The sequence below is a fragment of the Pseudopipra pipra genome, chromosome 2 (assembly GCF_036250125.1).
Source record: "Pseudopipra pipra isolate bDixPip1 chromosome 2, bDixPip1.hap1, whole genome shotgun sequence".
NCBI lineage: Eukaryota > Metazoa > Chordata > Aves > Passeriformes > Pipridae > Pseudopipra > Pseudopipra pipra.
In genome coordinates, this window is record NC_087550.1 from 20,300,195 (window position 1) to 20,328,095 (window position 27,901).

At 41.0% G+C, this 27,901-nt stretch overlaps 1 protein-coding gene across 1 annotated transcript in view; it reads right to left on the minus strand.

Annotated features, from left to right (window-relative positions):
* Positions 1-21,007: 21,007 nt before the first annotated feature.
* Positions 21,008-27,901, minus strand: part of ZPLD1 (zona pellucida like domain containing 1) — a 30,607-nt gene continuing 23,713 nt past the window's right edge. The window contains exons 9-11 of the mRNA XM_064644184.1: positions 27,783-27,891; positions 24,803-24,832; positions 21,008-22,859 (exon numbers count right to left, since the gene is read on the minus strand). Coding sequence (XP_064500254.1) covers positions 22,684-22,859; positions 24,803-24,832; positions 27,783-27,891 — 315 coding nt within the window. The 3' untranslated portion in view covers positions 21,008-22,683. The remainder of the gene's footprint in view (positions 22,860-24,802; positions 24,833-27,782; positions 27,892-27,901) is intronic.

Here is a 27,901-nt window from a genome sequence, read left to right on the forward strand (position 1 = left end):
AAGCCCGGATGAGACTGAAAACACTGCGGGAGAGGAGAAAAACAACACTGATACCATTTGTGTGTTGTCTCACCTCAGGCAGGGAGGGCAGTCTGTGTTTCAGGTAACCCTACACAGCTTCTTAGGTAGAATGGTAGGGCATCCCAGCAGCATCTCCTGAATCAGAGACCATTGCCATGCACTACAGGCTCCATTCCCACCAGGCTTCAGCTCTGGGTGGTGGGAGGAGGAAGAACTTGTCACACTGGCACCTGAAAGGCACCACATGGACAGGGTTGTGGAGCAGGGACACTCCTGCTGCCATCAGTCCAGTCCAGGAAGGCTATGGGAAAGTAGAGGACTGAGCAGCTTCGGATGCTGCCTCAGACTTATGTGACTGCAGTGAACCCCAAGAAGCTCCTTATGCTGGTTTAAACTACCTCACTCCTTATCTTTCCCATCCTGGCTTTACTATGCAAAGAGGGTGCTCGAGCACAGGGCTGGCCATTTGAAAGAAAAGACCAAAAGGAGATGGTGCAGCAGGTTTGGGACAAGACAGCTTGAGAGTGGCTTTCTGTAGATGGAGGAAGCTAACAGGAGATGTGAAACAAGAACAGAAGCCCACAGCCCTGGGGAAGAAGTCACCCCCTCCTCCTCTGAAAGCCAAGCCCACGGTCAGACAAGCTGGCACAGTTTGAGATGGCAGCATAGTGGTCAGGAAGAAGGTGGGACAGTCATGACTGCTCTGCTGCAGGCAGTCTCTTCCCATCAGTCATCTGCACAGCCTTTTGCTGAAAGAGATTCCCACAGGTGACACCAGAGAAGTAAAACACCTTGTTTTTCAGGTGTGCTACTGTCACTGGCCTGGCCCCCATCATCTGCCTTTCCAGACACAGCTTTTCCCTCCCCATACTCAAGCAGGAGTGGAGGCTGGCTTCAGGAGCAGAGAACCCCCACTAGCCCCTTGACACAGTCACAAAACTGCTGAGATCCCTCCAGAACTGCAGACCTCTTCTCCCCTTGCCCCCATCAAACTCCAACAAAGCAAACTGTTATCACGCTGTCATTCTGTGACCAGACCCTCTCAGTCCTCAGGGAGCCCCATGGCTCCCCACCCTGCTCCACAGCCCTCGGAGCCCTCCTCTCAACCCAGAGCCGACAGGGAGCACTATCAGCTGCACTGCTCCCAGCCCACCACTACCAAGTGGAGCTCTGCCCAACCTGCCAAAATGCCTTCAGCTTCCTCCAGCCACAAAAATTACTCTGGCCATTTATTTTTATTTTTTAGGTTTATTAGCTAATTGTTGTTGCCTCTTGGTTATGGCTGTGAAAGACCTTTACCCTTCAACTACTTCATCTTCGCACTGTGACACAGGCTCACATTTCAGTGTTTTATGTTATGAGCCGTTATCTTATTCCCCATTTCCTCATTATGGTACTGATCCAAAATCAACACAGGCCTTCCCCTGGCTTTACTGCCTTCTGGATCAGACTGACAGCCACGGCACAGCAGCATCTGGCACATTGACCGGTGCTCCGAGCGAGCTGTTATCCAAAGGGAGTTCTGGCGAAAATGGCCAATAACATTTGAAGGCAAGGGCAGAGTGTTCGGCAAGAGATCAGCAGTGGGCGTTTAAAAAGCACCATGAGGGAGAATGCAACAGCTCCCTCAAGTGGTTCAGACACCCCTTGTAAGGAGATGCACGGCTAAAAATATGCCCAGCTTGGCTGGATAAGCACATAGGCAGGTAAGACGGGTAAGAACAGAAGGAGAACTGGAATGAAATTTCAGACTAAACACCAAGAAAAAAGTCCCCAGACAGACCACTGCTTAGCTTCTGGAATACTCTCTAACAGAAATGAATGCCAAGCTATCAATTGGTATATTTAAATGCAGATTTTACAAAGCACCAATAAATACTCTTTTGAGAGTAATTCTACAGTGACAAGGCTCTGGATGCTCTTACAAAGACTTTTTTCAGTGCTAGACTATGTGATTTTTAGGATACTAACTGGAAAAATGACAATCCTTCCCTCCTTTGAGATAAAAACCAAAGGAGCTATGCCAAATTACTGTACCATATATGCAAATATCTGAATGCAAATTATGTTGTTATCCTTGTGTATACTCCCAAGGAGCCATAGCATCTTTTAAGCCCTTTCTTCTTCACATCCAGTGGATGCAGCCAACCGTGACAAATTTGTGTTTTCTTTTCTGGGAAGTAATATACTGTATTCCTCAGTGGCAGAGAAGTGAATGGAGCTGCCATTTACAAAATTTAAATGTTTACACCCAGAGGGCAATTAAGTCAGTTTTATATGATAATGTTATAAATGAAATGCTAATAAGTACTGTAAATGGCCATGTAATCACATCCCATCATTTGCCAATTATTGGGGGGGAAAAAAAGTGCTGAAAGCCAGCAGTACAGCTGAAGATGACGTACTACTTTAAATGAGAAAATGCAGGTACTGTGTAATACAGTGGCATTTTTATAACAAGAATTCAAATTTCTAAGAATGTATGATTTCACCTTTTATTATCATGTCAGCAGTAATAACAATTTGCTCTGACACAGGCATTTTGTTATAAGGATTGCCAGGAGATTTATAAAGCCAAAAGTTGGAATTTCAGAGGAACTGGAGTGTACACCTACTTCAGCAGCTGCTCAGTGCCCAGAGGTGGTTTTGCCTGGGCTCCAAGGCTGTGCTACAATGTCGCGTTCTAGAAACTGTTCAGATGCTTTGTTGTACAATTGTGTCCCAGTGAGAAATCCTTAAACTTGATCACTATACCCCTGTGCCAAAATGGTTTCTGGATGATCCTTCTTTCTGTCACCTCGAGGGGCAATTTTAGCCAGCTCTTAATAGTTGTAGGGACTTACCTTCAGTAGGGGCTCAGATTCTTAAGTCTGAGGGCATGTCAGTAAAGTTTTTCATGTTGTATATTAAACCAGCTCAGGATGTGAACTACTTGGCACATAAAACCTTCTCAAACACACCAGACCCTGGTCCCAGAAGACCCATCTCATGGGAAAGGATATGAACCACATATTGAACTACTGGGGACTGCTGTTGACTCCATTACACACAGACATGAATAAACGAAAAGCAAAGTCCACAGAGACCTTCAAATCAAGACTTTGCCCAAAGAGTCAGGCAGGATCCAGAATCACTTCTGCTAACACCAATCAGATGCCACAAAAGCTCATCAATTTGGTGACTGAAGATCAGAATTTTGTTTGTTCTGGGACATTTTCCTGGATAATGTTTGGGAGACAACAGGGAGGGAAACTGTTGGGTTATTGAAATGAGAAAAATGTAATCAAGATTTCACCAAATTAACAATTAAATGAATGTATCTCATCATAGTTATTACAGCATGAGGTCTTAAGTAGAAGATTCCTTGTCTCAGTCCTAAGGTTCACCTATGTCAAGACATTGTTTCCAAAGCCAGTGCAGTTAGTGCAAAACACACAGCAGAACATAGAGGAAAAGTCTTTGATGCAGGTTTGCTTGGTTCCACAATAACAGCACCAAAAATGGATGCCCCAGTTTCAGGGGCCCCAGGGCCAAACTGTCTTTTTTTACTAACACAGCAAAATAATTGTCTTTTCTTAATAATGGGAACTGTGTCAGGTGCTTTAAGGCTGTAATACCTTTTTCAAGCCATGAAAAGCCAAATCAGATAACAGAATGCATAAAATTTGAAAATAATACCTCTGACATTCATTCTTTCAGCCTTTGAGCCCTTGGGATCACATTTTCAAAATCCTCTCCACCACTAAAACAGATCAGGAACTTTCTAAAAAAAGGCCGAGAATCTCACCTAACCATGCAACTCCAGAAAACAAGACTTTTTTTTACAGAAAAAAGAATCAATGGACACATAGCAACACAGAGATGGCAAGAGTGTCCATGGATAAAGACTAGGAGTGAACAGGGGGACTGGTGTTCAAAGCTGCACCAGAAGACAGTGGGTGAAGTAGAAACTAAAATACTATCCCAAGAACTATATCAATTTTTTATACTTACACTATTTCACAAATTAAAGGCCTTCAGATACTTGAGGTGGCTTTGTATCTGAGAACTTAGGTCAGGATAACAAGACTCACAATACTACCACGTTATATTTCTCAGGCTGAACTAAACTGTGGTGCTTCTGACTGGACTTCACAGATCAGACCCTGAATTTTCTGCATGCTCTTCCCTAATGGGTATTGATCATGAGCACTGGCCAGAAGACTGCAATAAACATGCATAATAAACAAATATAACTACTGCATAGGAAAAAATTACTTGACATTGATGGTAATTAGTGGGTAATTTCCATGCTTATATTTGGTTTTAATCAAGACCATGAAACATGTTTTTTGTTCCTATTGTGATAGATGAAGCATGACAGACAAAGCAAGTCAAGAGGTTCACCTCTGACCCACTGTAAGAGTCGAAAGTTCTACAATTCACTGTGCAAAGCATATTATATTTTATACAACTCAGCAGCTTTGGAGAGTAAAGTAGCAAAGATTCTAAAAAATCACAGAAACTACAAACCATGTCAGAAGACCGAGTCTAGCTGCCCACCACTACCTACGAAGACATTGGTACACATGAAGCCTCACCTGTTTTAGCACTGGAGTAATCAAATCTGCAGCACTTGTAGTCTGTATGAGTAATACAAGAGTGAGCAGCCCTGTGGTAACCTCACCTGAATTCTGAGGATGGTTTTGAACTCCACATCCCCTATGAGCAGATTAAAGCCACGAGGGAGCATTAAAATTGACCTTTGCTTATTGTCTGCACTTGCACAGGCACCCCAGGCACTGTGCAGGCACTGCTCAGTGTCTCCATTATGCTGACAGGCAGTGGTTTGAGCACACATTTGATCTTTAACTTTTGCCTTCTAATGAATAAAGGAAAATACTTCTCTTTGCTGAATTCTGTGCATGAAGCCTACCAGTATTAGATTAACTCAAATCCATGAATATTACCATTGGGACTACAAGGACTACACTGGGGTTTCATTTTTCCTTCCAGTACTGCTCAGCCTGCTCTCCTCACCATATAGAGTCATACAAAAAATGAAAAAACAGGAAGTTCAGACAACATTTAAAAGACCAGCTGACTTTTAATGACCAAGCCAGACAAAAAGATCTGTCCATACACTCAACATGCTTTCCACTGGCACGCTTTTCTCACCTTTACGGCCCAAACTGGGACCATACTTGTAATGAGGAACACCATTCACCACACACAGCCAAGCCTGCTTTAGCAGAGCCCTGCTGGCTGGAGAGGAGCAGGGATTTTGGAAAGCGCACATCTTGGTGCTTACCCTCAGAGCAACTACCAGAGAAGAGTGACTCTGCTGAGGAGAGAACACCAGGCCACACCTATACTCCCAGCTATAGCCTGGAGAAATGCCCTGACAGCCAGGAGCTGATGGATTCTGCTGTAGGACTGCCTGTGGTGGACACAGTAGGGAAAGGTATAGGACAAGGAGTTGCCATGTGTTTGATCCACCATGTGTTAAGAACTCTGAAGGTGAAAACCATGAACAAGAAATGGAAACAACAGTGGAAAAGCTTCCCCTGCAAAATGTTTGCTCACTTCACACTCAGCAGCAGCTTTTAAATCCTTCCTCCCACTGGAAAAAGAACTCCACGTGGAGGAATTAAAAAATTCACCAGTGTTTCTTAAACAGTCTTTAAGGCCCACATTCGACCAGATGATCATGAAGATCTCTTCCAATCTTGATGATCCTGTGATTACTTTGTCAGCACATGAACTTGTTTTCTACTTGAAACCTTTCTGATTTCATCCTGCACGAAACACTAGTAAACTTACAGAAGGAAGTAAATCCCAAGGAGTTTATACGAGCTGTGCATATTAGGAAAAAAAATAAAAACCAAACCATATTAAGCAGGGAAGCCAAAAATCCAGCAGGGATATCAAATAACTGACTTGCTTAAGCAACAGAAGACTAATGGGAGGAAATTTCAAACAGGTGAAAGGGGTGGTGTGTATGGATTCGCAGAGTTAGGAGGAATAGCTTAGCACCTCTCATGCAAATAGAAAAACTAAAAAATCACTTTTATAAAATTACATACGAGGCACCCACATCAGAACACGATTCACAAACTAAACATGACTTACAAGATGAGAGAGCTTCACTTCCACCAGATTCCCTTGCCTTCCAGAGCCTCCCACTGATAGGCATCAAACCCAGTTCAGGGCCCAAAGGCAAGCAAGCTGTCCTGGGCTAGTGCATCATCAGGAAGGATCCTGAATGTTGAATTCAGTGAAAAGGCTCAAACCAACAGTGCAGGGATGAGACAAGATTCTGGCTCCACTTTCAATGTTTTTTTTTCTGCAACATTAGCTGCAAGTAAAAGAAATGAAAGTCATAACACTCAGTTTTACTCACAAAAGGATATAAGTATCGCTCAGTACGCCCAAGGAACAGAACCGTTGCATAGATAAATGCTGTTTCTACATATTGTCATTACTTTGCAAAATGCACATTTTTAATGGAACGATGCAGAGTAGCAAGATATGCATAATATGTATAAAATGCATAACAGATTCATATTTTCAGTGGTTGAAGAGCAATTCAAAATTATCTTCATTTCTCCTGAACACATTTCTAGAACAACTAAAAATTATTTCATGCAATCAGAATACATCTACATTCCTGTAATGCAATCTGCTCTAGGTATAAGTGTCAGAAGGAGTTATAAGGTGAGCAATTATAACTGAGCTCCACATAGCCAGTAGCATAAGTACAAAAAATATGCATGACCACAGGGGTTTAGAATGAAGGGAGAAATATATTGTTTTTATTAAAACGCATTAGGATCTCATTTGTCTAATTCCCAGTTTAATGATGCAGCCTCTTGGCAGAAAAAATAGCTTTTCCATTAGTTAACTTGATTCTGTTGAGGGTAGACTTTTTTTCTAAACAAAGCTTTAACATTAAATTGATTTTTTTCTCTATTCAAATAAACACGCACAAACAGAAAGATTAGTTTTGAGGACATATTTTTATTGGGGAGAGGCACTTTTTTCTGCTCTGTTTTGGGGAAAGGTTTTGTGAAATGGCTCATAACTAATCTAAGTTAATTCTAATTGTAGCAGCCTATTTTCATGAAATTATTCCTGAGTGAAATGTAATTTCAATGGAAAAATAACTGTTGAAATGCCTCATTTATTCCTATTGATTTGAAAAGCAGCCAAAAGATCATCGTCTTGGACCTTTTGCAAATTTGTTACATTGCAGTAAGTTACTGAAGTAAACAGCCTCAATATTAAACTACTAAAAAGTTAACTCTATGAATATCTATTAAGCATTATTTGACAAAAAAAAATAAAATAATTAAGTTGGGAACGTCAAGATTTTATACACTTAGCTTTTCCTTTTTTGATTTCCCCATAAACTATTTAATACATTGTTTCTCTATGTCATCATGTTTAAGAGGAACAAGTGCTAGAACACAGCTTTCATTTCAAAATAAAGGCATAATTTGAAACTATCAATAAAGGCTTTTAGATTCATCTCTATTCTTGGTTTGAAGATGCAGAGAAGGCAATGATTAAGAGAGAAGGAAAGGAAGACAAATAGGGAGTGGGGCAAAAGATACGAAGATTGGAGGAAATGCAGGGAGAAGCAGTGCCAGTAGCTAAGGAACCTTTCCAAACCAGAGGCAGAAGATGCAGGTAAATAAGCAATCTGAGCAAAAAAAGCATGTTAAGCTGCAGACACACACACCATCATCACCCTGTTCCAAGTGAGAGTTAACTTGCTGTGACATTACAGCATTTCTCACGTTTTGACATGTCAGTCAGGACTCACTTTCTGCACCATTTGACTCGTTACAAACTCAGTTTTGCAAACTCACTCATTGGAAAATCTTTGTATTTTCACATGTTTAGTTAGATACAAAGGGGAAAAGATGAGATTGAAATTCCCACAAAGCGAATGTTTTTTGGAAATACAGATGTTCGAAAACACAACCCATTGTGGAGCTTCTTATCAAGCTATTACGAGAAGTAGGTCACTGCAGCTCCAACCATTCAAATGTCACTCTTTCCTTCCAAGAATCAGTCACTGCTATGTCTTGGCTAATAAAAGGCAACTCTCCAGCAAAGGGGGGGAAAAAAAAGAGAAACAATTTCCTAAAACATCAGTGGGCAACTCATGAAATGGTACTGACTTGGTGATATCTGATGACAGATAATTGTCACAAGAAGTTGAAGGAGTGTAACTGAGAAGACATCTTTCTTCAAATAGTACTCCTGAGTTTCTCATACGTCATTTAGTGTTTAGGGAGGTTTATTGGCCAGAGTAAGCTATCCCTATGGTGCTTTTATTTTGCATTGTACAATACCCTCACTTTTATTCCTAAGCATGGATTGAGTCCATGCTATCATGCTGAGGCTTTTTGTTCTCCATTCCTTCACCTCCCACCATCTCACAAATAAAAAATATTCCTGTCTGCTCTTCTGTGGAGAGAGAGGCTACTCCCTGCTTTTTGGAGAACATATGATGATATTAACAGGTCTCTGCACCACACCATTTCCTCCCTGCCATTCTCACAAAGAACAACAAGAACGTGAGAAAATTAGCTTATATGTGTCATCCACTTCCTTTCTAGCTAAGGCAGACTAACATAAGAAACCAAACCAAACCAGAGGCTCTTATCCAAAGTCCCTGGGCCTCTCTGCTTGTATTGTGAGGAGCTCAGGGTTTAGTAGTTACTTGCTCTGTCTAGCCCAATGGTGAGTCCAGAGAGCTTCTTTGCTACAACTGTACCTAACATTATGGTAGAAATTTCTGTGAGTTGACACTCTGTGTCAGGGCCTACGTAGTAATTTTCTTTATCAGCTGAAAATTCGTCACTGTTCTTCTTTAAGTATCTGCTCACTCTGGAGATACTCCACAGCACACTACAGACTTGCAGGTTAAAGAGATCAAATTTAGCATTCTAGTTGGCCCTGAAATCAATAAATACAAGAGAGAAGAATAAGGAATGCTTCTCTTGCCTTTACAAGTCATCATTGCTTGGCAATGAACTATCTCCCGTTCTCTGTTGCAAGGTAAAAAACAAGTGTTTTACGTCTCCGGTGACATTACTATACATAGCCCTTCCTATACTGCCTGTCTTCCTGAACTTGCAGGAATAAATTTACAGTATCTCCTCATGCTCCTTCGGCCACTGAACCTCAATCATATGAACAAAGAGCTGGTGAGCAGTTCAGGCACTTCAGCACAAACTGATAGCACACTGGTATAAACAGGTTATCTGCTGCATGGCCTACAGGAGACACTCATCTTCACAGAGTGGAAGCCAGAGACAAGGCAAAACACTCCAGCATGTCTAAAATGTCACTAATGGTCTATGTTTTGGCACCTGAAGATTGCCATCAGTGACCACCCCTTTAATCTGAGCACAAGGAGATTACTGTTCTGGTAATTTTGAGATGTCATCTTCCCCACTTGCCTCTAAAGTTAAGGGAGCTTGGGTGCTTACTAAATAATTTGAAAAATCAGGCCAGTGACAAGCAAAACTGCTTAAATGGCATTCATAAACAGTTAACTTTTTAATGGATACAGAAGTGCTGCCTTCTAAAAATGTAGAACTTTCTTTTCCTCTTTTGATAACTTCACATGTCACGGAATCACAGACTGGGTAAGGCTGGAAAGAATCACAGTGGGCCATCTGGTGCAACCTTCCTGCTCAAGCAGGGTCATCCTAGAGTACATGGCACAGGATTATGTCCAGACAGTTCTGGAATATCTCCAGTGAGGGAGACTCCACACCCTCTCTGGGCAACCTGCTCCAGTGCACAGTCACCTGAAAAGTAAAGTTCTTCCTCATATTCAGGTGCAACTTACTGTGCATCAGTTTCTGCCCATTACCTCATGTCTGACTGCTTAGCACCACCAAGCAGAGCCTGGCTGCATCCCCCTGACACCCTTCCTTAAAGTATTTATACACATTACCGAGGCTGCCCTTAGGGGAGCACGCCAGACCAGCGCACACAGCCATGCAGCTCTTCAAGAGGAGCACTGCCCACTGCTTAGCAACTTTTAAAACCAGGTCGAGATTGCCCAAGTGATTACCCATGCCAGGTCACCCTCCAAAGCCCCGCTGTGCCCTCACCCCTCTGGAGGACACTGGCATGCCTGCTCCCTGTGCTGCGGCGAGACCCGCGAGGACCACAGCCTCTGGGTCACTGCACCACTGTGTCCTGAGCTCCAGGAAAACAAATCAGAGAAAACAAGCAGAGGCAAAAGATATTAACAGGAATTCAATCTGAAACAGAACAGTCAAAAGGCTGTTGGAGCTACTAGGCTTCCAGCAGTTTTGGTTTTAACCTACAGCACAGCAGCAACTTCAAAACAACAGTAACTTAATGGTGATGCTGCCTCCCATTTGCCCTCAGGTGGGATGCCTTAGCTGAAAAACCATGGTCAGGCCTGAGCTCTGGGAGAGGGATACTAGGCAGCACCTGGACTCACCTGCTTTGCTATGGAACAAGTACAGGAAGAGCAGTAGCTCACAAGTCTACAACCGAGGACACAAAATGAGCCCAGGCAGACCTCACCCCATTCTACACAAGTGTGTCAATAAGTCACATCTAGGTATTAATGAAAATACAAAACATTTATCTGTCAGATAATGGATAGCAGATGGCCAGAAGTTTGAATGAAATATCTAAGTAAGCATAAATGTGCATTTATTGAGTGAGATCTGCCAAAGAACTTGCGCTTGCCTTGGCCAATAGGGATATTATGGAGTTTGAAACTACAGCCTTTAAATTCATCCCTTCAGATGACAGTGCAGAGTACTGTGTGGGCCTCACTGCCCTGTAACATCCTCAGTACCACACAAGCATTCTCTGCAATGTACAATTTATTTACTACCCATACTTGCCTGTAAGCAGAGGGGAGCCAAACTCTGAGGTCACTAAAGCAAAAGTGATTTCTTTTTACTTTCCTTATTATTTACTGATATTTGACAGTTGATGTCAATGATTCCAGCTCCAGCAGTAGCTTTCCTGCCTTTCTTCCACACCAGGGGATCCCCACCTTGAAAGCAGTTTACTCAGGGTCTAATTCTGGAAGGACAGGCCTTAACACAAAGACTTTCTTGATACAGACACATAAGAATTTTTAGTCAGAACTGTGCTGTAAACTTCAAAACCACAAAATGCTTCTTAAATTTATCTCTTTTCTACAGAGAATAATTTTTTAGTATGAAAGGGTAAACATCTATTTGCATTTTCTGCTGGCTTTTTAACTGCTCAATCAATGCTCCTTAAAAAAAAACTTATTCCTTCTTGCCACCACCAGGGAGTTTATTGCACATGCAAAGGGCAGCTACTTGGCCTTTGTCGATGGAGAAAGCAAATAATGGTGTCAGATTATAAGAAAAAACAATCTCATCATATTGCAGCACAACATAGAGCATTAAAAAAATCAAAACATAATATTATTCTGCAGCACAAAGTCATTTTCTCAGAACTCATCTGGGTGATGTGAAATGGCCTTGTTCAACACTGTAATGATTGACAGATCATATAAAGTACCAATATAGATGAGTTGCAGGGTTCTGATTTCTCCCACCATTTGTGGGATGAACCAATCTCAAAAGGAAAGAGGTAATGAGCTGTCATCAGAAGCCACAGGACAGAAGCTTCACATCTTTCAACAGAGGGCAAGAGATAAAGTCAAGAATTTAGCACTTTATGTATAGATAAGTAAATTCCTGATAAATACCATATATTTTTATTTTTTTAATGTTGATCTTTATAATCACTATGTACCTTCTCTCTACTGCTAAATATGAAGTGTGACAACTCAAAAGAAGAATTTTTCCCAACACTACTCCAAGAAACTGTCTCATAGTGCCAGTGCTACCAGCAGTGCTAATATGGTCAGTTTTTGAGCTTATATGAACATTGCTGACACCACAGCATTAAGTGTACAAACCTGAATGATTCCCATTGACTCCTCAGTAAATTTCCTAACATTACCATAAACTAACAGCAGCAGCTTGTCAGTCCCTCATGCTGCCTTGACCGACTTGGAAACGTGTTAGTTCAGAAACAAAATAGCAAGACCTGATTATATCTGTGCATCTATCATAATATTTGCTACCTTACTGGTGTGACTCCTTAATCCCTACTCATTAAAATAAACTCCAAAGCATTGTTGTCTGGAGCTATACTCCACCTAGCTGATGTGTCAAAACAGGGAAGGTGCTGCAATACATCCTTAAGACAACTTCAGTCTGGATTCAAGAAAATTATCTGGGTTTGACATATTTTCAGTTTTCACCTGCAAAACTTCTTTTCATTCAAGCTTGTTCTTCTTAATCCTGCCTCCTTCCTGCTCTTCTGTCATTATCCAACCCACAATGTTAAACATTGGAATACACTGTGGAAAAGATACTCTACAAGATACATAGGTGTTGTTCCAGCATGGCAGGAGGGGGGCACTCTGCACTCCAAAAAGCCAGTGGTCCAGAAGGAAATTATGCACTGGAAATTAAGCTAGGCATGGATTTGTGTTTTAGTTATGTTTTGGTAGTTATCTTCTGGTAGTTGCCCCGTGAGATGTCATACCCAACCCTCAAAGTGGACGAAGGTTATGCAAGTACCACAATGTGGTTTGCAAACCACAACTTTGTACATCAGTTTTTCTCCCAGTACTTGCTCAAGACAGATGCTACAATATCAATAAGTAATCCTTCAGCTAAGGACTGTACAGGCTTGTCTTGACTTGGGCTCAGGACACAACCAAATGCCAGATCCCATTGCCGAGGAGATGCACAAGTCACAGCTAACTCGTATTCTCAATCTTCCTGTTTGGATATCAACCAAACCTGACCACCACTACCACATCCAAACAGCTTCTGCCACCTCAAAAACACAGGATCATCAGGGTTGGAACAGACCTTCAAGACCATCTATTTCAATTGCCAACACAGCACCACCATAATCACTCCTAAACCATATCCCCAGGTGCCACATTCAGATGTTTCTTGAACACTTCAAGAGACAGTGACCCCACCACATCCTTGGGCAACTTATTCCAATGCCTAACTACTCTTTCAGTGAAAAGACCTTTTTCTAATATCTAATCTGAACCTTCCCTGGTGCAACTTAAGGACATTTCCTCTGATCCTTTCACTTGAGACATGGCAGAAGAGACCACCCCTCATCTTACTACAACCTCATTTCAGGTGGTTGGAGAGAGTAATAGTGTTCCCCTGTGCCTCCTCTTCTCCAGGTTAAAAAACCCCACACAGCTCCCTCAGAAATTCTTCGTAAGGCTTGTGCTCCAGACCCTTCACCAGTTTCTTTGCTCTTCTCTGGACATGCTCTGGCACCTCAATACCCTTTTTGAGGTGAGGCACCCATAACTGGACACTGTACTTGAGGTACAGCCTCATCAGTGCCAAGTACAATTCCTGGTCCTACTGGTGCACTATTATTGATACAAGCCAGGATGCCACTGGCCTTCTTGGCCACCTGGACATGCTGCTGGCTCATGTTCAGCTGTCTGCCGACCAGCACCCCCAGCTCCTTTTCCGCTGGGCCACTTTTCAGTTACCCTTCCCCAAGCCTGAGGACTGCACGGGGTTGATGTGACCCAAGCGCAGGACCCAGCACTTGGCCTTGTAGAACCTCATATCGTTGTCCTCAGCCCATTGATCCAGTCTGGTCAGATCCCTCTGTAGATTCTTTCTACCCTCAAGCAGATCAATATTCCCACCTAGCCTGGTGTTATCTGTGAACCTGCTGAGGATGTGCTCTATCACCTCTTCCAGATCATTGACAAAGATGTTAAACAGGACCAGCCCCAACACTGAGCCCTGGGGAACACCACTGCTGAGCAGCTGCCAACTGGATTTATTTCCATTCACCACCACTCTCCAGGCCTGGTCATCCAGCCAGTTTTTTACCCATCAAAGAGCATGCTCTTTTTTACCCAGCCATGAGCAGCCAGTTCCTCCAGGAGAATTCTGTGGCTGAGAGTGTCAAATGCTTCATTGAAGTCTAGACAGACAACATCCACAGCCTTTTCCTTATCCACTAAGTGGGTCGTTTTGTCATAGGAAGAGATCAGGTTAGTCAAGCAGAACACATGATATTGAGAGGTCTGTTTTATCTCACAGGAACATCTATCCATCTCCTTGATTTTAAAGTAGCATAACTTTTCAGATGATTGAATGAATAAAATGGTAAGAAACAACTTGTTTTGTAAGCTCTTCTCTTAACCTTCATAGTTCATGTGTTCTCTGTATGCTAGTATCCCACATTTATATTTCACTGGAAGCAACTCTGATCAGCCAAGTCACTCAATAAAATAATTACAATGAAATGCAGATAAAGCATTCTCTAAAACCTAGGAAGACAGAAGAGATATTTCATCCAAGCTGGAAAGATAAACAGATTTTTTTTTTTCCAAAAAAAAAAAACTACCCAAAGGCTACTTTGCTAATCCTGACTTTCATTGCTTTACTTCAGTAAATACTTAATCAAGGATATCTTCCAAAAATCAGCAGAGGAAAAAAAAAGTCAGATTGCTGTAGATACCTTTCCTACTGTCCCTAGCAGCTTGAAAAAGAGCAGAAAAACAGAGGCACTATTACTGTAAAATACACCAATGATTTACAGCAGAAGTTAGAGGGTGAAGTCCCCTGCTCTAACAATGCTGAGGAAGGTATTGAAAGATGAATATTAGAGAAGGAAAGTTTTCAGAGAGCTTCTGAGTTAAGAAAATAAAATTTCAAAGGAAAGGTAACTACGTACAGAAGGGAAAAAAATAGGAAAAAGAAGCACACAGCTTACACTACAAAATTTGCATCTCTATAAAATACACCCATGTCAGAGAATCACAGACTGGATAAGGTCGGAAGGAACCCCAGTGGGTCATCTGGCCCAACCTCCTTGCTCAGGCAGAGTCACCCTAGAGCACATTGCAAAAGATTGCATCCAGATAGTTCTGGAATATTTCCAGTGAGAGAGACACCACACCTCTCTGGGCAATCTGTTCCAGTGCATGGTTACCCACACAGTAAAGAAGTTCTTCCTTCTTATCCAGATAGAATTTCCCATGCATCAGTTTCTGCCCATTGCCTCTGGTCCTCTTGCTTGGCACCACTGAGAAGAGCCTGGTTCCATCATCTTGGCACCCTCCCTTCATATACTTATGCACATTGATGAGTTTCCCTCTCAATCGGCTCTTCTCAAGGCTGAACAGGTCCAACTCTCTCAGCCTTTCCTCATAAGAGATGCTCCAGTCCATTGATCATCTTTGTTGCCCTCCGCTGGACCTGCTCCAGAAGCTCCATGTCTCTCTTGTCCTGAAGAGCCCAGAACTGGACACAGCACTCCAGATACAACCTCACCAGGGCTGAGTAGAGGGGCAGGATCACCTCCCTCAACCTGCTGACAATGCTTTTCTCAATGCAATTCAAATGGGAACTGTTTGTGAGGCAACTCTGTTGTGAGGCCAAACTGTTTTTACCACTTTGAATCAACAGATACAGACACCATGAGCTATTCTATTGCATACTCACAGCCTGGTAATCATTACAGAGGTATTCCTCACAGGGGGAAGCTGTTTCCAGGCAGCACAAACAGCAGCAAAGCTCAGCTTCTCTATCTGCAGGCAGAAAATGACAAGTGATCTTCATACCTGCCTTAAAAGAGATTATTGGCAGCCCCAGCAGAGGTATAAGCAGAATTAACCCATTCAATCATAGAAACATAAACCAGAAGAAGGATATATCTCTCTCTCCAGACTTCTTGCACCGTAAAATGTGCAAAACAATGAGAATAGCAAATAGCCTCTGTAGCATCAGAGTAAACCTGTGCAAATCATACAGACAAACAGTTCAGGAAGTACTTAAGAAGGATGTCCTCTGAGAACACAAGTATCTTGCTTACTTTATTTCATTAGCTGTAGAGGGCCCTCATGCTGAATTGACATCCATGTAAATCAGTGTTTCATTGTCATTTTTTCACAACTCCAGTCCAAAATGGAATAGACCAAAAAAGTTATTGAACCACACAGATTTTAGTTTATGTTTAATAATGAGGTAAGTGCAAAAATATTAGTAAAATTTTTTGCTGTTGCTTAACGTTTTTCAGTTCCTCTTAACGCTATTATTTTTTCTTTCTAGTATGAGGACAGAAGCCCTGATGAGAAGGACTTAGGGATCTTGGTAGACAGAAGTCTGCACAGGAGCTGGCAGTGGGTCCTGGCAGCAAGGCAGGTCAACAGTGTCCTGGGCTGTATGAACAGGAACATGGACTGAGGGAAGTAATTTTCCCTCAGTACTCACTTTCTGCACCATCTAGATATACTATTTTCATTTTTGGTCCTCACCATAGAAGGAAAATATCAATAAACTGAAACAAGTCTGGTGGAAGACCAACAAGATGGTTGGGGCTGGAACACTTGTTGAGGGAATGGAGAACCTAATAGGCTTCAATAATTTGAAGATCTGAAAAATGCTAAGAAAGGTGAAAGCACCAGCATGAGCTCGTAGCAATTTCAACTCTAAAGAACTAGAATTGAAAGTGAAAGAGGACCATACTCAAAACATGCCTAACATTAGTAGCCAAGGCACAAATCACACTCACAGTTTGGGCTTGACAGACCAGAAACACCTTTAGTAAGTGCAATTAATTTAATTAAAGTTCCCAGAGGGAAGTTCTTATCTGAGCAGTGTACCTGTGCAGTCCTCCACAAGCACTGATAAAGAAGCTGACAGCACTGAGAACACCGAAGTGTCACTGAAGCAAGAGGCACATTGCTGCTGCAGAAGTGACCTGTACAAGACCAAAGTAGGTGAGTTCTTCAGTTTTCAATCTGTACACCTGTGATCTTGTAGGCTCAGTATTAAAGCAGATTTCCCTAGGATGACACAGTCCTTCCTAGTTTATACAACAGAGCCTATATCATGCACTAACTGCCCCGGAATGTGGTTGCCCCATTGATAGCATAAAACATTATACATTCCTGCCACATAACACATGGAAAAAAGCTGTTTCTCTTCCTTGCTACCTGACATCTCGACAGCCCATTCTGCAGGAGCTGCTGCTCTTACACCTGAGGGCATAGCTCTGCCACCTCCCCCCTGCCCGCTCTGCCTTCATTTGTGGAAGCAAACACAATTATCCAGAGAGGGGCTTACTCAGTGATTTCCCACTAACTCACACACTTTTTTTTGTGTATTTAATCAGTGTTCCCAGCAGAGCAAGTCTGTGTGGAGTTCATGTGTAGCAGAACAAGCTACTCAGCAGAACCAACAGGCAGCAGTACAAACAAACAGCAGAAGCATTGCCAAGGCCGTGTTCTGCTTTGCCAAGTTACAATGTACGTGCAGAGCACAACCAGAGTCAGACCCACAGCCAAGGAGGCACCAGGACACAGTGATGAGGCTGACTGAGAGCAGTTGTCCTGGCCTCCCATTCCATGGCTCTGGGCATATTAATTACAGTGCTGTGATGACAATATGCAACCTACTGCTCCATGTTTTGGGATGAGGGAGAGAGGCTCCACATGCATTACTCTTTCACATGGCATTGACTCAGCTGTGCAGCCCCTGACATCCAGAAGCAGGGTTTGATGCCTCAAGCAGGATAGTACACAGTCAGTACTTACCTCCTGACCAGTCACTGGCTCCAGACTGAATGCAAGTCTGTGCAGAATATACACCTGGTGAGTGTACCTGCTTGTATGAGTCAAGTGAATCATCCAGTACAGATCCCATCCTGAACTTTTGCCATAACGGTCATTTGCAAATCACATTTGAATTAACAGGATCATTATTTTTATTCGTTCGAATCTGGAGAGGGGAAAACAAAAATCGGGAATATCTGCTCTATAAAGTAACCTGTGATTGCACCAACTGGTCTAGTTCGTTAATTCCCCTCCATAAAGTAAAATAAAAGCTTCTAAAAAATGAGTTCAAAAAACACACTAGAACTATGCCTGTCCCTCAAAACAGCTGCTGAGTAGAGAGATGTTATCTCCTGATAAGAATAATAAAATTGACTGAATAGAGTTCAGCTTGAATCAAGAGAGAAGGGATTATAGTGCTGAGGAGAAACCAGTCACAAGAGCAGATACTTCTTCACCCACTCTGAACAGTACCTGTAATGGATATGATTCAGCTTCTTTGTCTTGATGGGAAATACAGTGCACTTCTGGCTGCAACATGGGGCCTCTCCTGATTCATTCTTCAGTCCAGGAAAATGAGTTGAAAACATGCTAAAGCAATGCTATTTGAATTTTTTTTATTTATGTAAAACTAGCAACTTTGATAAACACACTTCAGAGACCCAGAGCAGTTCAGGATGCCTACTCAGGTAAGGATACTGAATGTCTATAACCACCACCATCTTATCAGCCCAAAGAAGTGAAGATTTCTCCTTTTAACAGGGGCTTGCAACAAGCATTTGAGCTATGGCTAAATGATATTTCTTGGTTACAAATACAGGAGCGGATCCTGCTTTAGCACCAAGTACTTTTCACACCACCCTTAAGCACAAAAGCAGATGTTATGAATGCAACATCAGCATTTGAAATCTTGTTGGCCAGCACCTCCCTCCGATTGCCAACAGTGATTAGTTTACTTTCACAAGTCACTTAAGCAACTTTTCTGCCTTATATTTTCAATTTCTCTACCCTTAGGGTATTAGGGTGTGGTTCCTAGTTGTACAAATATACTCATTTAAAGAGCAGGAAGGAGTTAATTAACTAATAACAGAAAAATTATTAAAACTTTTCAAAAGAGACTTCATAGCAAACAGTCATGACAATTCTGAAAACACCAGTGTATCAAACTGCCAGTCCAGCCTGTGCAGAGCTACTCTCTGATGTTTCTTCCACCTCCATCCTACCTCTTTCTTCCTGAAAGGCATGGGTAAGGTCTGAGTGGTATTGGAATAAAACCTGGGAGTAATCTGAGGAAGGACCAATTTGACACACTTGGAACATTTCTTAGTTTATCACAATACTCCTGCCTATGTCTCCTCCAGATGAAGAGTTGAGTAGCTTAACAGGGCAAGGCTGCTTCTTCTGGCATATTTGTGGAGCCTAAGAGATGTCAAGAGTAAGAAATACTGTCTGCAAAATAATCTGGGAAGTGTGACTTACTTCCAGGTTCCTTAGCCGGGGCCTGTTTCTGAAATATCAACTGAACTTTTCCCAAGGACTGGTGTACACAGCCCCAGTTGGATATGCCATTTATTTCTTCCAAGGACAGGAATCCAGGAGCTGTTACCACCTCTTTATAGGTTTATTATATTCTATCGGATTTAGAACTGAGCTTAAAATCTCAGTTTCTTTTCTATCTGCTCCCAAATATGGGTCACAGACCTGAGAACATTTCAGTACAATCTGCTTACCTGCAGAAACCTGACCATTGTGCAAAAAAAGCATTAAAACACATGTAACAGGCATCCCTAATAGAAGTGGTTGCATTCTCAGAGCCACTATTCTTTTAGTAATTCAGTTTCACTAAACACCTGAGAGATTCTCATTATGTATCGGGCCTGAGGTCCTTCATCCAAAGTACAAAATGTCTTCTTAATTCACTACTCCATTTAATATTTGATCTCTCAAGTGCCAGAAGTCCCTGCCCACTATATGCAATTTATATTTTCGATCCATTCCCCCTTCCCTCTCACCTAACATCCAGCCCTTCAAAAAGCAGAGAGTAACCTTAATGCACATACACCCAACTTCTGCCTAACCTGGTACTTAAAACTTTTGAGGTCACAAGTTATGGCTTCCACATGTTCCTAAATACCTGTACCTTTCTTTCAAACAAACTGGGAGGAGGATGTTTTATAAATTCAGTCAGTCCTCTCCATCCTAGAAGTATTTTAGCAGCCTGGCTCAAGTTTTTACTGCCCCTAAAATTCATAAAATAGTCCCATGTCTAATCTGCAAATGAATAAGCCTGGCTTTAGACATCATTTTCCACTTGGGACTCTCCATGTTGCTTTACCAAGGAGGAACAGATATTTATCTCATTTAATGTATGATGGAGACAAATACATTCACAATCCATAGCAAAGTCAGTAATGACTCCTACAGATGACTCTTGGAAATCTATCCACTAACTTAGCTAGTGGAAGATTACCCTTAGGTACCTAACAATTTCCATGTGAGGAGAAGTTATACAAATATCACTTTATCTGGTTCTTCACAAAACCAAGCCACTCCAGAAATTTTAACAAACAAAAGAAAAACATTTTGCATATTGCATTACTAAGTAACAACTGCATTTTTGAAATGGGCAATCCATGCTTCGAGAAGTTTGGTCAACAAGACTTTGTTAGTTACTATAAAATACATTTCTTTATAGAAAAGTAACAAACTGTCTTTCCAGAGATATAGAGAAATTCAATAGAACTGGTATGATATTATATCAGCAACTTTTTTTTATTTCCAACACCATTCACTTTCTTTTCCTGGGGTCTTAGCCAAACTACATAGAATTTGTTTTAGAAAAAGGATCTCTGTCTAGCAGATATAATCTCAACAGTTTCTAATGTTTGGCAAGTTAAGATAGGCATATTTACATTAGTAAGTCTTTTTAAAAGTACTGAAGACAGCAATTAATTGTTGAAACAACTTTCTAAGAATGATAATGGCCACCTCCATCACTGGAAACTTTCAGCTAAAGCTGCTCCTTACTAAGTAGTAATTACATTAATGGAATTTCTGCAGTTGTCTTTATGAGTAGATTAAAATAGATTATCTGAATTTATTTATCCCCAGACTGGGATGTTAATCTCCAGAGTTTATTGGCCTTTAAAGGAATGTGGTAAAGATATGATTATATTAATTTATCCTATATCTTGAAAGCTCTTACCAAAACAGCTTAAACAGCATGTCCAGTTTTCATCTTTGTAGAATGAGGCCCCTGAAAATGTATACAAAACTAACCATTTGACTGGGGAAGGAAAAATGGTTCAGACAAAGCAGCCATTCTGAAATGTTTAAAATAATTTTATTAAACAATCGTGTTTTACATGTCATCAGACCTAACCCCTGAAGTGCAAAAAATGTTTCTGAGGTATTAAGACTGGAGGAAAACAGGCACAGTATTGGTTGTTAGGGATACCGCCCTACAGCACAGTGGAATTTGCAAACAACAGGCCTTTATACAGCATGTGCAGGATCAGAGAAAACTGAGAACAAGTCTGTATTTGTCTTTAGTCTTGAGAGCCAAAAAGCCCTGATCATTAGCCAGCTCTGTCACAACAGTGAAAACACAGACATGGTTAACACAGGATGATGATAAATATCAATGAGGTGTTTCTAGGCCAATATGTACAGTACATGAAAAATGAAATTTGACTGCTGTATGCACGACCAAAATCCCAACTGTCTATCCAGTCCAGCTTAATATGTTGTGTCTACAGTGGCCTCTCTAGTACCAGCATTTTTCTCTATTCTACACAGCTAAGCCACTGCCCTGTGCTCCTGTTTGAGGGCACCTGGTCACTCATGCTCACTTCAGGTAAGTCTGATGTTTATCAGATTGACTAGAGTCAAGAGTACAGTACTGCTTGTAGCCTGTTATCCTTCTAGTTGCCCTCTCCCCCTCATCCATGCAGTGAAGCCTAACCCATGCAGAAAATCTGCTAAAGAAATCTGCTAAAGCACTGATTGATGCACTCTACATGTAGAAAGGAAAGCCTTATCTGAGATCTGAAAAACTCATGGGGCAAAACTTGTCCTTACAAATTAGGATATTAGTGAGAGTTTTATTCAACTGCCAGATTGTTCTTGAAAAATAATTTTCTGTGAGGAAAGGTTTGGCAATACTTGTTTGTATTAGCTTGCCTATTCAACGAGTCAGGAAGTTGAGGAATACTCTTCCCCTTGGAGCAGTTTCCTGGGTTAGAATTTGACTGAAGTCTGCACATGTGGTAATTCTGTGCAAAATGAACTTCCTGATGAACTTTAGATTTAAAGCTCTCAGTGATTCTCAGCTCAGTGGTTTTGCTGGAAAAAGTTTTTTTCACCTCAAGAGCTGTAGCGTTGTTCTCTGGGACCAACTGCAGTTTGCCCTAAACAATTTGACTCCAAGATAACCAGCCAAATATTGTCCTTCACATGGTTCCACCCCAATTCAATGGAAGACATATCTAACAAAACATTTCCAAATTACTAATAAGTAAAAGCTCCTTGTTCTGAGTCCCTCTAGGGTTGTTTTTAGCTAAGACAGCTGAAAACAAGTTCCTCCTGAGACGCATTTGTTTTTTTAAAATTTGTGAAAAATATAAAGACAAAAGGGAAGCGATCCATATCTTAATAAGTGTTTATGAACTTATGACTTTTCCTGAATGTGTCAGGTTTTGTATAAAAATGGTATACTTGGAAAGGTTCTCACGAAGACATGAGCTCTATTGTCAGCACACTCATGGGCATAATGTCATGCAGTCTGATTGCAAACACAATTGAGATTCTTATCATTTTCTAGGCTTGTTACCAATATCACTGCCACTTACCTACACAACATCTAGCAAATCTAAAAATGTATAATAACCGGAATAGAAGCTGGATACCACTGGAGTGTTGCCTTCATATTACTTTTTAATGGAATCATGTTTCACAGACAAGAAAGGCAACCCCAAAGAAAAAGTGCAAATAAATCATCACTTTCAATTGAAAACTGGGTTTCGGATGCCACTCAGGACTGAACTGTTGGGCCAATTCCTGTGCAGAAGAGTTAGAGAACACACAAAAAAGAAAATGCTTGATATTCCTAGGACAACAATGCCTGAAATCAGCGCACTGGTGACTGAGTTCATCTGGAAAGGAGGTCCATTTGGATGAGCTGCAATGAGAAGAAAAATGCTGAGGTAAGATCTGGTTATAATCACTCAGAAGTGCCAAATACTTCTCTCTTCCTATTAGACTACTCTATATACAGTATAATTACAGTGGAGGAACTAAAACTGTAGCCCAGACTGAGCATCTGTCTACTTGGATAAAGCTTATCTAAGTATATTTTGAAAAGAGTTATTAGTTCTTTAAATATCAATCATGCTGGGAGATAAAGATATATGCCTTCTAAGCCATAATCCCTCATGTGCTAGTGACCAACCTTGACCTGTGCTACTTAAGGCAAGACTATCATTGTCCAAGAACTATCAAGGCAGAGGTATAAGGATTTGTGGCCTAGTCAAGTTAATGAAAGGATTTCTTCCACACTATCATTAACTACATGTCAATTCAAAGTTGATATAAATTCTTAGCAGGCGTATCTCACACCAGATAGCAGACCTCTCTAAGTTTGTCTGTACACCATCACAGAGGGCTTCTTAATGTGTTTCTCAATTCTCAGGTAGAAGAGGTAACATATTTACAACTTACTGCAGTTCAACAATCTGTTCACGGACCAGTTCTGAGATACCAAACTACACACATCCAGCCTGTATTGTCTTTTCCAGCAGAAGGGCGAAAAAAGCATTTTGGTAGTAGGTAGTAGCCAAAGTGTCAACGTGTGTTTGCCATAGCCAGTGCTGGGGAGCGAGGTGAAATGACAACACAGCCTCTGTGTGAGAAACCAGACTGCTCCTCCCAGAAGCAGCCACCTGCCCTCAACATCAGTGATCTCTCCCTCCTCACCAAACCTGAAAAAAAATCAGCACTGTTGATCAGGTTTCCCTCCCCTTCTCAACACTGTGCTGCCTTCTGTCTGCTACAGTAGTAATCTCACCTCACTCTACCTCTATGCTCTCCTCTGGGACAGCAACAGGCAAAGGAAAGGCTGTTGCTCTGGGATAGAGAGGGCTGCTGCTTTCATTGCATGGAAAGGACAGGTAGCAGCCATTAACACAGCAAACTGTGTGCAGCAAATAAAAAAATCTGGTTTTTATTATTTTAATTATATCCATGAGTAGGAACACACCAGGGAGAAATTAATTACAGGGAGAACTTTGTTTCCGTGACAGGCAAGAAAGGTAGCTGCCTTTATATGTTCTAAGTTGAGAAAAGAAAGGAACAAATAATATTAGAGTTCAGAGGACAGGATAGGATCCTTGTTCCACTCAGTCCTTTTATGAAGGAGTATGAAGTGGAATGGCCCGATGTACTACCTGGTTACCCTGACTATCCTTTCTTAGTCATTAGCTACTCCTTGTTACCAGCAGAGAACAGTAACAGACAGGCTGAAACAAGTCCTCCAAGTGCCCAAAGGAGAAGCACCCTAAAACATAGAGAGCTAATCTCCCTTGCAGCCTATTTGCTTCACTGCCCTAGCCATCAATTTCTATCCAAGCTTCTCCATAGGTTCTTTGTGTGGTTAAAAGCCGGGAGAACAGGAACTGCAACTCTGATTTTCTAGCTTAGAGCTGTGAACTGAGCTGGACTGCACTATAATAGCCATTTTCCTGTTTTACTCCTGTGTGGCATAAGCAAATTTTACTGTAAAGTCTGATTTTGCACCTGGTGGTTATAGTGTTCCCTCACCCTCGTATGACATAGCAGCAGATCTTCATTTCAGTTTCATCATAGGATCAGAAGTTTCTATGTTGATGGAGCTGGACACACAAATTAAACTGAGAATTCCAGACTTATCAATTGCTTTCTTTTCAGTATGTTGGTATTGACTCATTTAAATCACACACACACACAGAAAAAAAAAAAAAAAAAAAAAAGCCAGAAAGAAGGAAAAAAAAAAGCCATTGTATAGATATCAATCAAAATCATTTATCTCCTCGGTTCTGTTTCACTCATAACCCTCTTTCATGTTTCTTGGAATTCTGATTAACTTACCGAGCTCTGAATTGTTGGTTGGCGTCTCATCTATATATATAAAAAAAAAAGGTATATGTTATATTTTTAAAATACCTCTGCCTATCTCCTCCCCTCTTGCAACACAAAAGACAATAGTCCTCGTTTCATTTTAAAAGTACATCAGCTCTGCTGGTCCTATTGACTTGGAGCTTTAAGCATCTCTGTTAGAATACAGACAATAATAATTACATGACTTTGCTTCATTTTTAATGTCAGCACAACAATATAAAGCTACTTAATATTCTGTGGAAAAACAAATCAACACCACCTTAATGCAGGAATCTCTTAACTGAAAACGTGGAAAGTCTATTCTGTCCCTCAACAAAAATACAACTCTAAACACAATATTATACACAAGTCCCTTCACTGTTAATCATATTATAAAGTATCTCTATAGAAAAAAAATTGCCTGGTGTTCTACAAGGAAAAATATATCAGTGACCATAAATTATTACAAAAATGCCCTTTCCCCATGCTCATTTTTCTCTTGACAGTTATACAGGGGCATTATATCCAAGGAAACATTTGTACTTCGTCTCCAGTTTTTACTTACTTGCCATTGTCCCTTTCAGAATTACATTTCTTGTCAATATTTTTTGGGGGGCTTGCACAACTTGTAAGCAAAGCTCACATATACATTTGTTTTGAGCAGCTGTCTCCTAAATTTAAGTGAGACATCCATCAAAAGCTACATAATTTCAACTTCACAAGTAGGTACCTGCTTTGCTTCCATACAGAGACTAAAACATTTTCTTCCATGCATGCCTCCTGTAATGACTTATTTTAGATTAACAAAAAACAATAACATTTCTCTGAAAAGAACAAAATGTTAGAAATATGAGTTCAGAGCTACACAGGAGGAGGATCATTACTCATTTGCAGTGGCTCTATTCAGTTCCTACAAAGGCAGCTTCATAAACAGCTCTGTTGCCAGAACAACTGGTGACTGGAGTAATGGGGAGACCTGGCTCACTTGAGAGGCCTCTGAGGGTGCCAATGTGCACAGGGCCCAGCCCCGGGACAGATGCAGCACCATCCTAAAGGAGGGAGGTGAGGGGCTGCACATCCATGCAACTGCAGTCCTAATACTGGCAAATGTACTGTGGTGAGTTGGGTGCAGCAGGTTTGATGGGCTCTGTATCTTTGGTAAAGCTGGGCCAGAGCTGGTTTTGAAAATAGTGCAGCATCACACCCAGAGTAAGCCAGCACTTCGCCCTGGCATTTCTCATCCAAACACAGATAGTTTTGTTCAAGTTCTCTCATGATCTTCCCTCTTTTATCTTGTTAACTATAGCATACATGAGCCTCACGTTTTTTATGTGGTTATTTTCCCAATGAGAAGAGACAGCAAAACTAATTCCCTTTCTGCTCCAGAAGGAAAAGCGAGGTGCGAGTCAGATTGAGGGACTTGTCCAATGCCACTCCTGAAATTCATGGCTGAGTTCTAAACTGAATCCCATTTTCTTTTGGAGTACTTAACATCAAACTATCCTTCTGTCACAGCAGCAGAAAGATGCTCCAGAAGCATACTATGAAGATGGATAAATATTGCTAATCTAAAAAGTTTTACCCACATATCTCAAGCAGAAGACGCCTAAAAAATTATTTTCCTTTTTCAGCCTTGTTGATGTTTTCATTTAAACAATGTCAACAGTTGTCATGAAACTATAAAATTGTTTATCATTTCTTAGGGACCACGAAACACCCATGGACAGATCACTTTGCTTGAAGCAATGCAATATTTAAAGGAAAATGATAAATATCTCTTTTTTTAATTGTAAAAATAGCATTCACAGCATTTGAATCATAAGCTATATTACCTAACAGAGGTTACTCATATAACAAGCTGTATCTAGTTTCCATTATTTGCCTAAGGCAACAATACTCTAACATGCATGTTTGTCTGAGCAGATCTGTCATTCATTTCCCATAAGTACTCATGTATGCAACTTTGAAGTTAGTTCTCAATTTTTCTTGACTAATCAGATAGTAGCAACTCAATTGGGACCATGTATAATGCAAAAAAATTAATCATTTTCATTGCAGAGATTTTGCTCACGACAGTGTATTTTTTCTAAAAATGGTCTCTTGTTAGATGGTTCCCCATTCTGGAGGGTCAGTTCTTCTCTCTGTATATGCGGGTACAACCACTTTGTATCAAAAGAAGGATTTTGTTCCCAAGGGTTTAAATTATTTTTCCTAGATTGGATTCAGTCCTACTCTCATCTTCCTAAATCCAAGACTGCTGAAATCAGTTGCTTAACTGCAACTACTTGTAAATAGCAGTAATTTCTTAAACTTTTTCAAATACTTTATTATTTAGTCAACAGCAGTCACAAATTCTGTTCAGAAACTGCAGGTTACAGTTAGAGCATTTAGAGCTGCTTTTTTTTCTTTTAAAAACTTTGGCAATAAAAATGGAAATCATGGAATTTCAGCCTCAAATTAAAGCAGTGCCCCCTCTGTTTAAAATTTACAATGTGTTTGTCCTAATTCTTTCTTATAGATGAAGGCTAGGCATAGCATGTATTAATTTCAGGCAACACTTAGGTAAAAACCCAGAGGGAAGCTGGAAGATACGGTGAATAGAAAGTGACAGTGAATATTCATTAGCTGTCCAAATTAAATTGCAACACTCAACACAGTACCTTAAATTCCATTATCTACAGTGAAATCTGACCAAAAAAAAAAGTCAACCCACTGAGTTTGAACTTATTATAATGGCCTTGTATGTATAACAGTATCCCACAGTGATTTTACTGGAGTAGGAAGTATGTGAGAGCCATACAAATATTAGATCAAAATTTCTACTAAAGACCCCAACAGAAGGGAAAAAATACTCAGCAAATTCATGGAGAAGTCATCCTTTCTCTGAGTCACCGCAAATTTATATTAAATTGCTATTTCCCCAGGTTTCTGAAATTCCTACAGTCCATAGAAAAAGATTGTTCATTCCTACCACTCCTTGTAATGATGGGGCCAGCAGAGATTACAGCATTGCCAGATGTGCTATGAGGGCTCCAAGTTGTCCTCCCACCAGCATCTCTCTTTTCTCTGTTACTGCAAATCTGAGTGGTC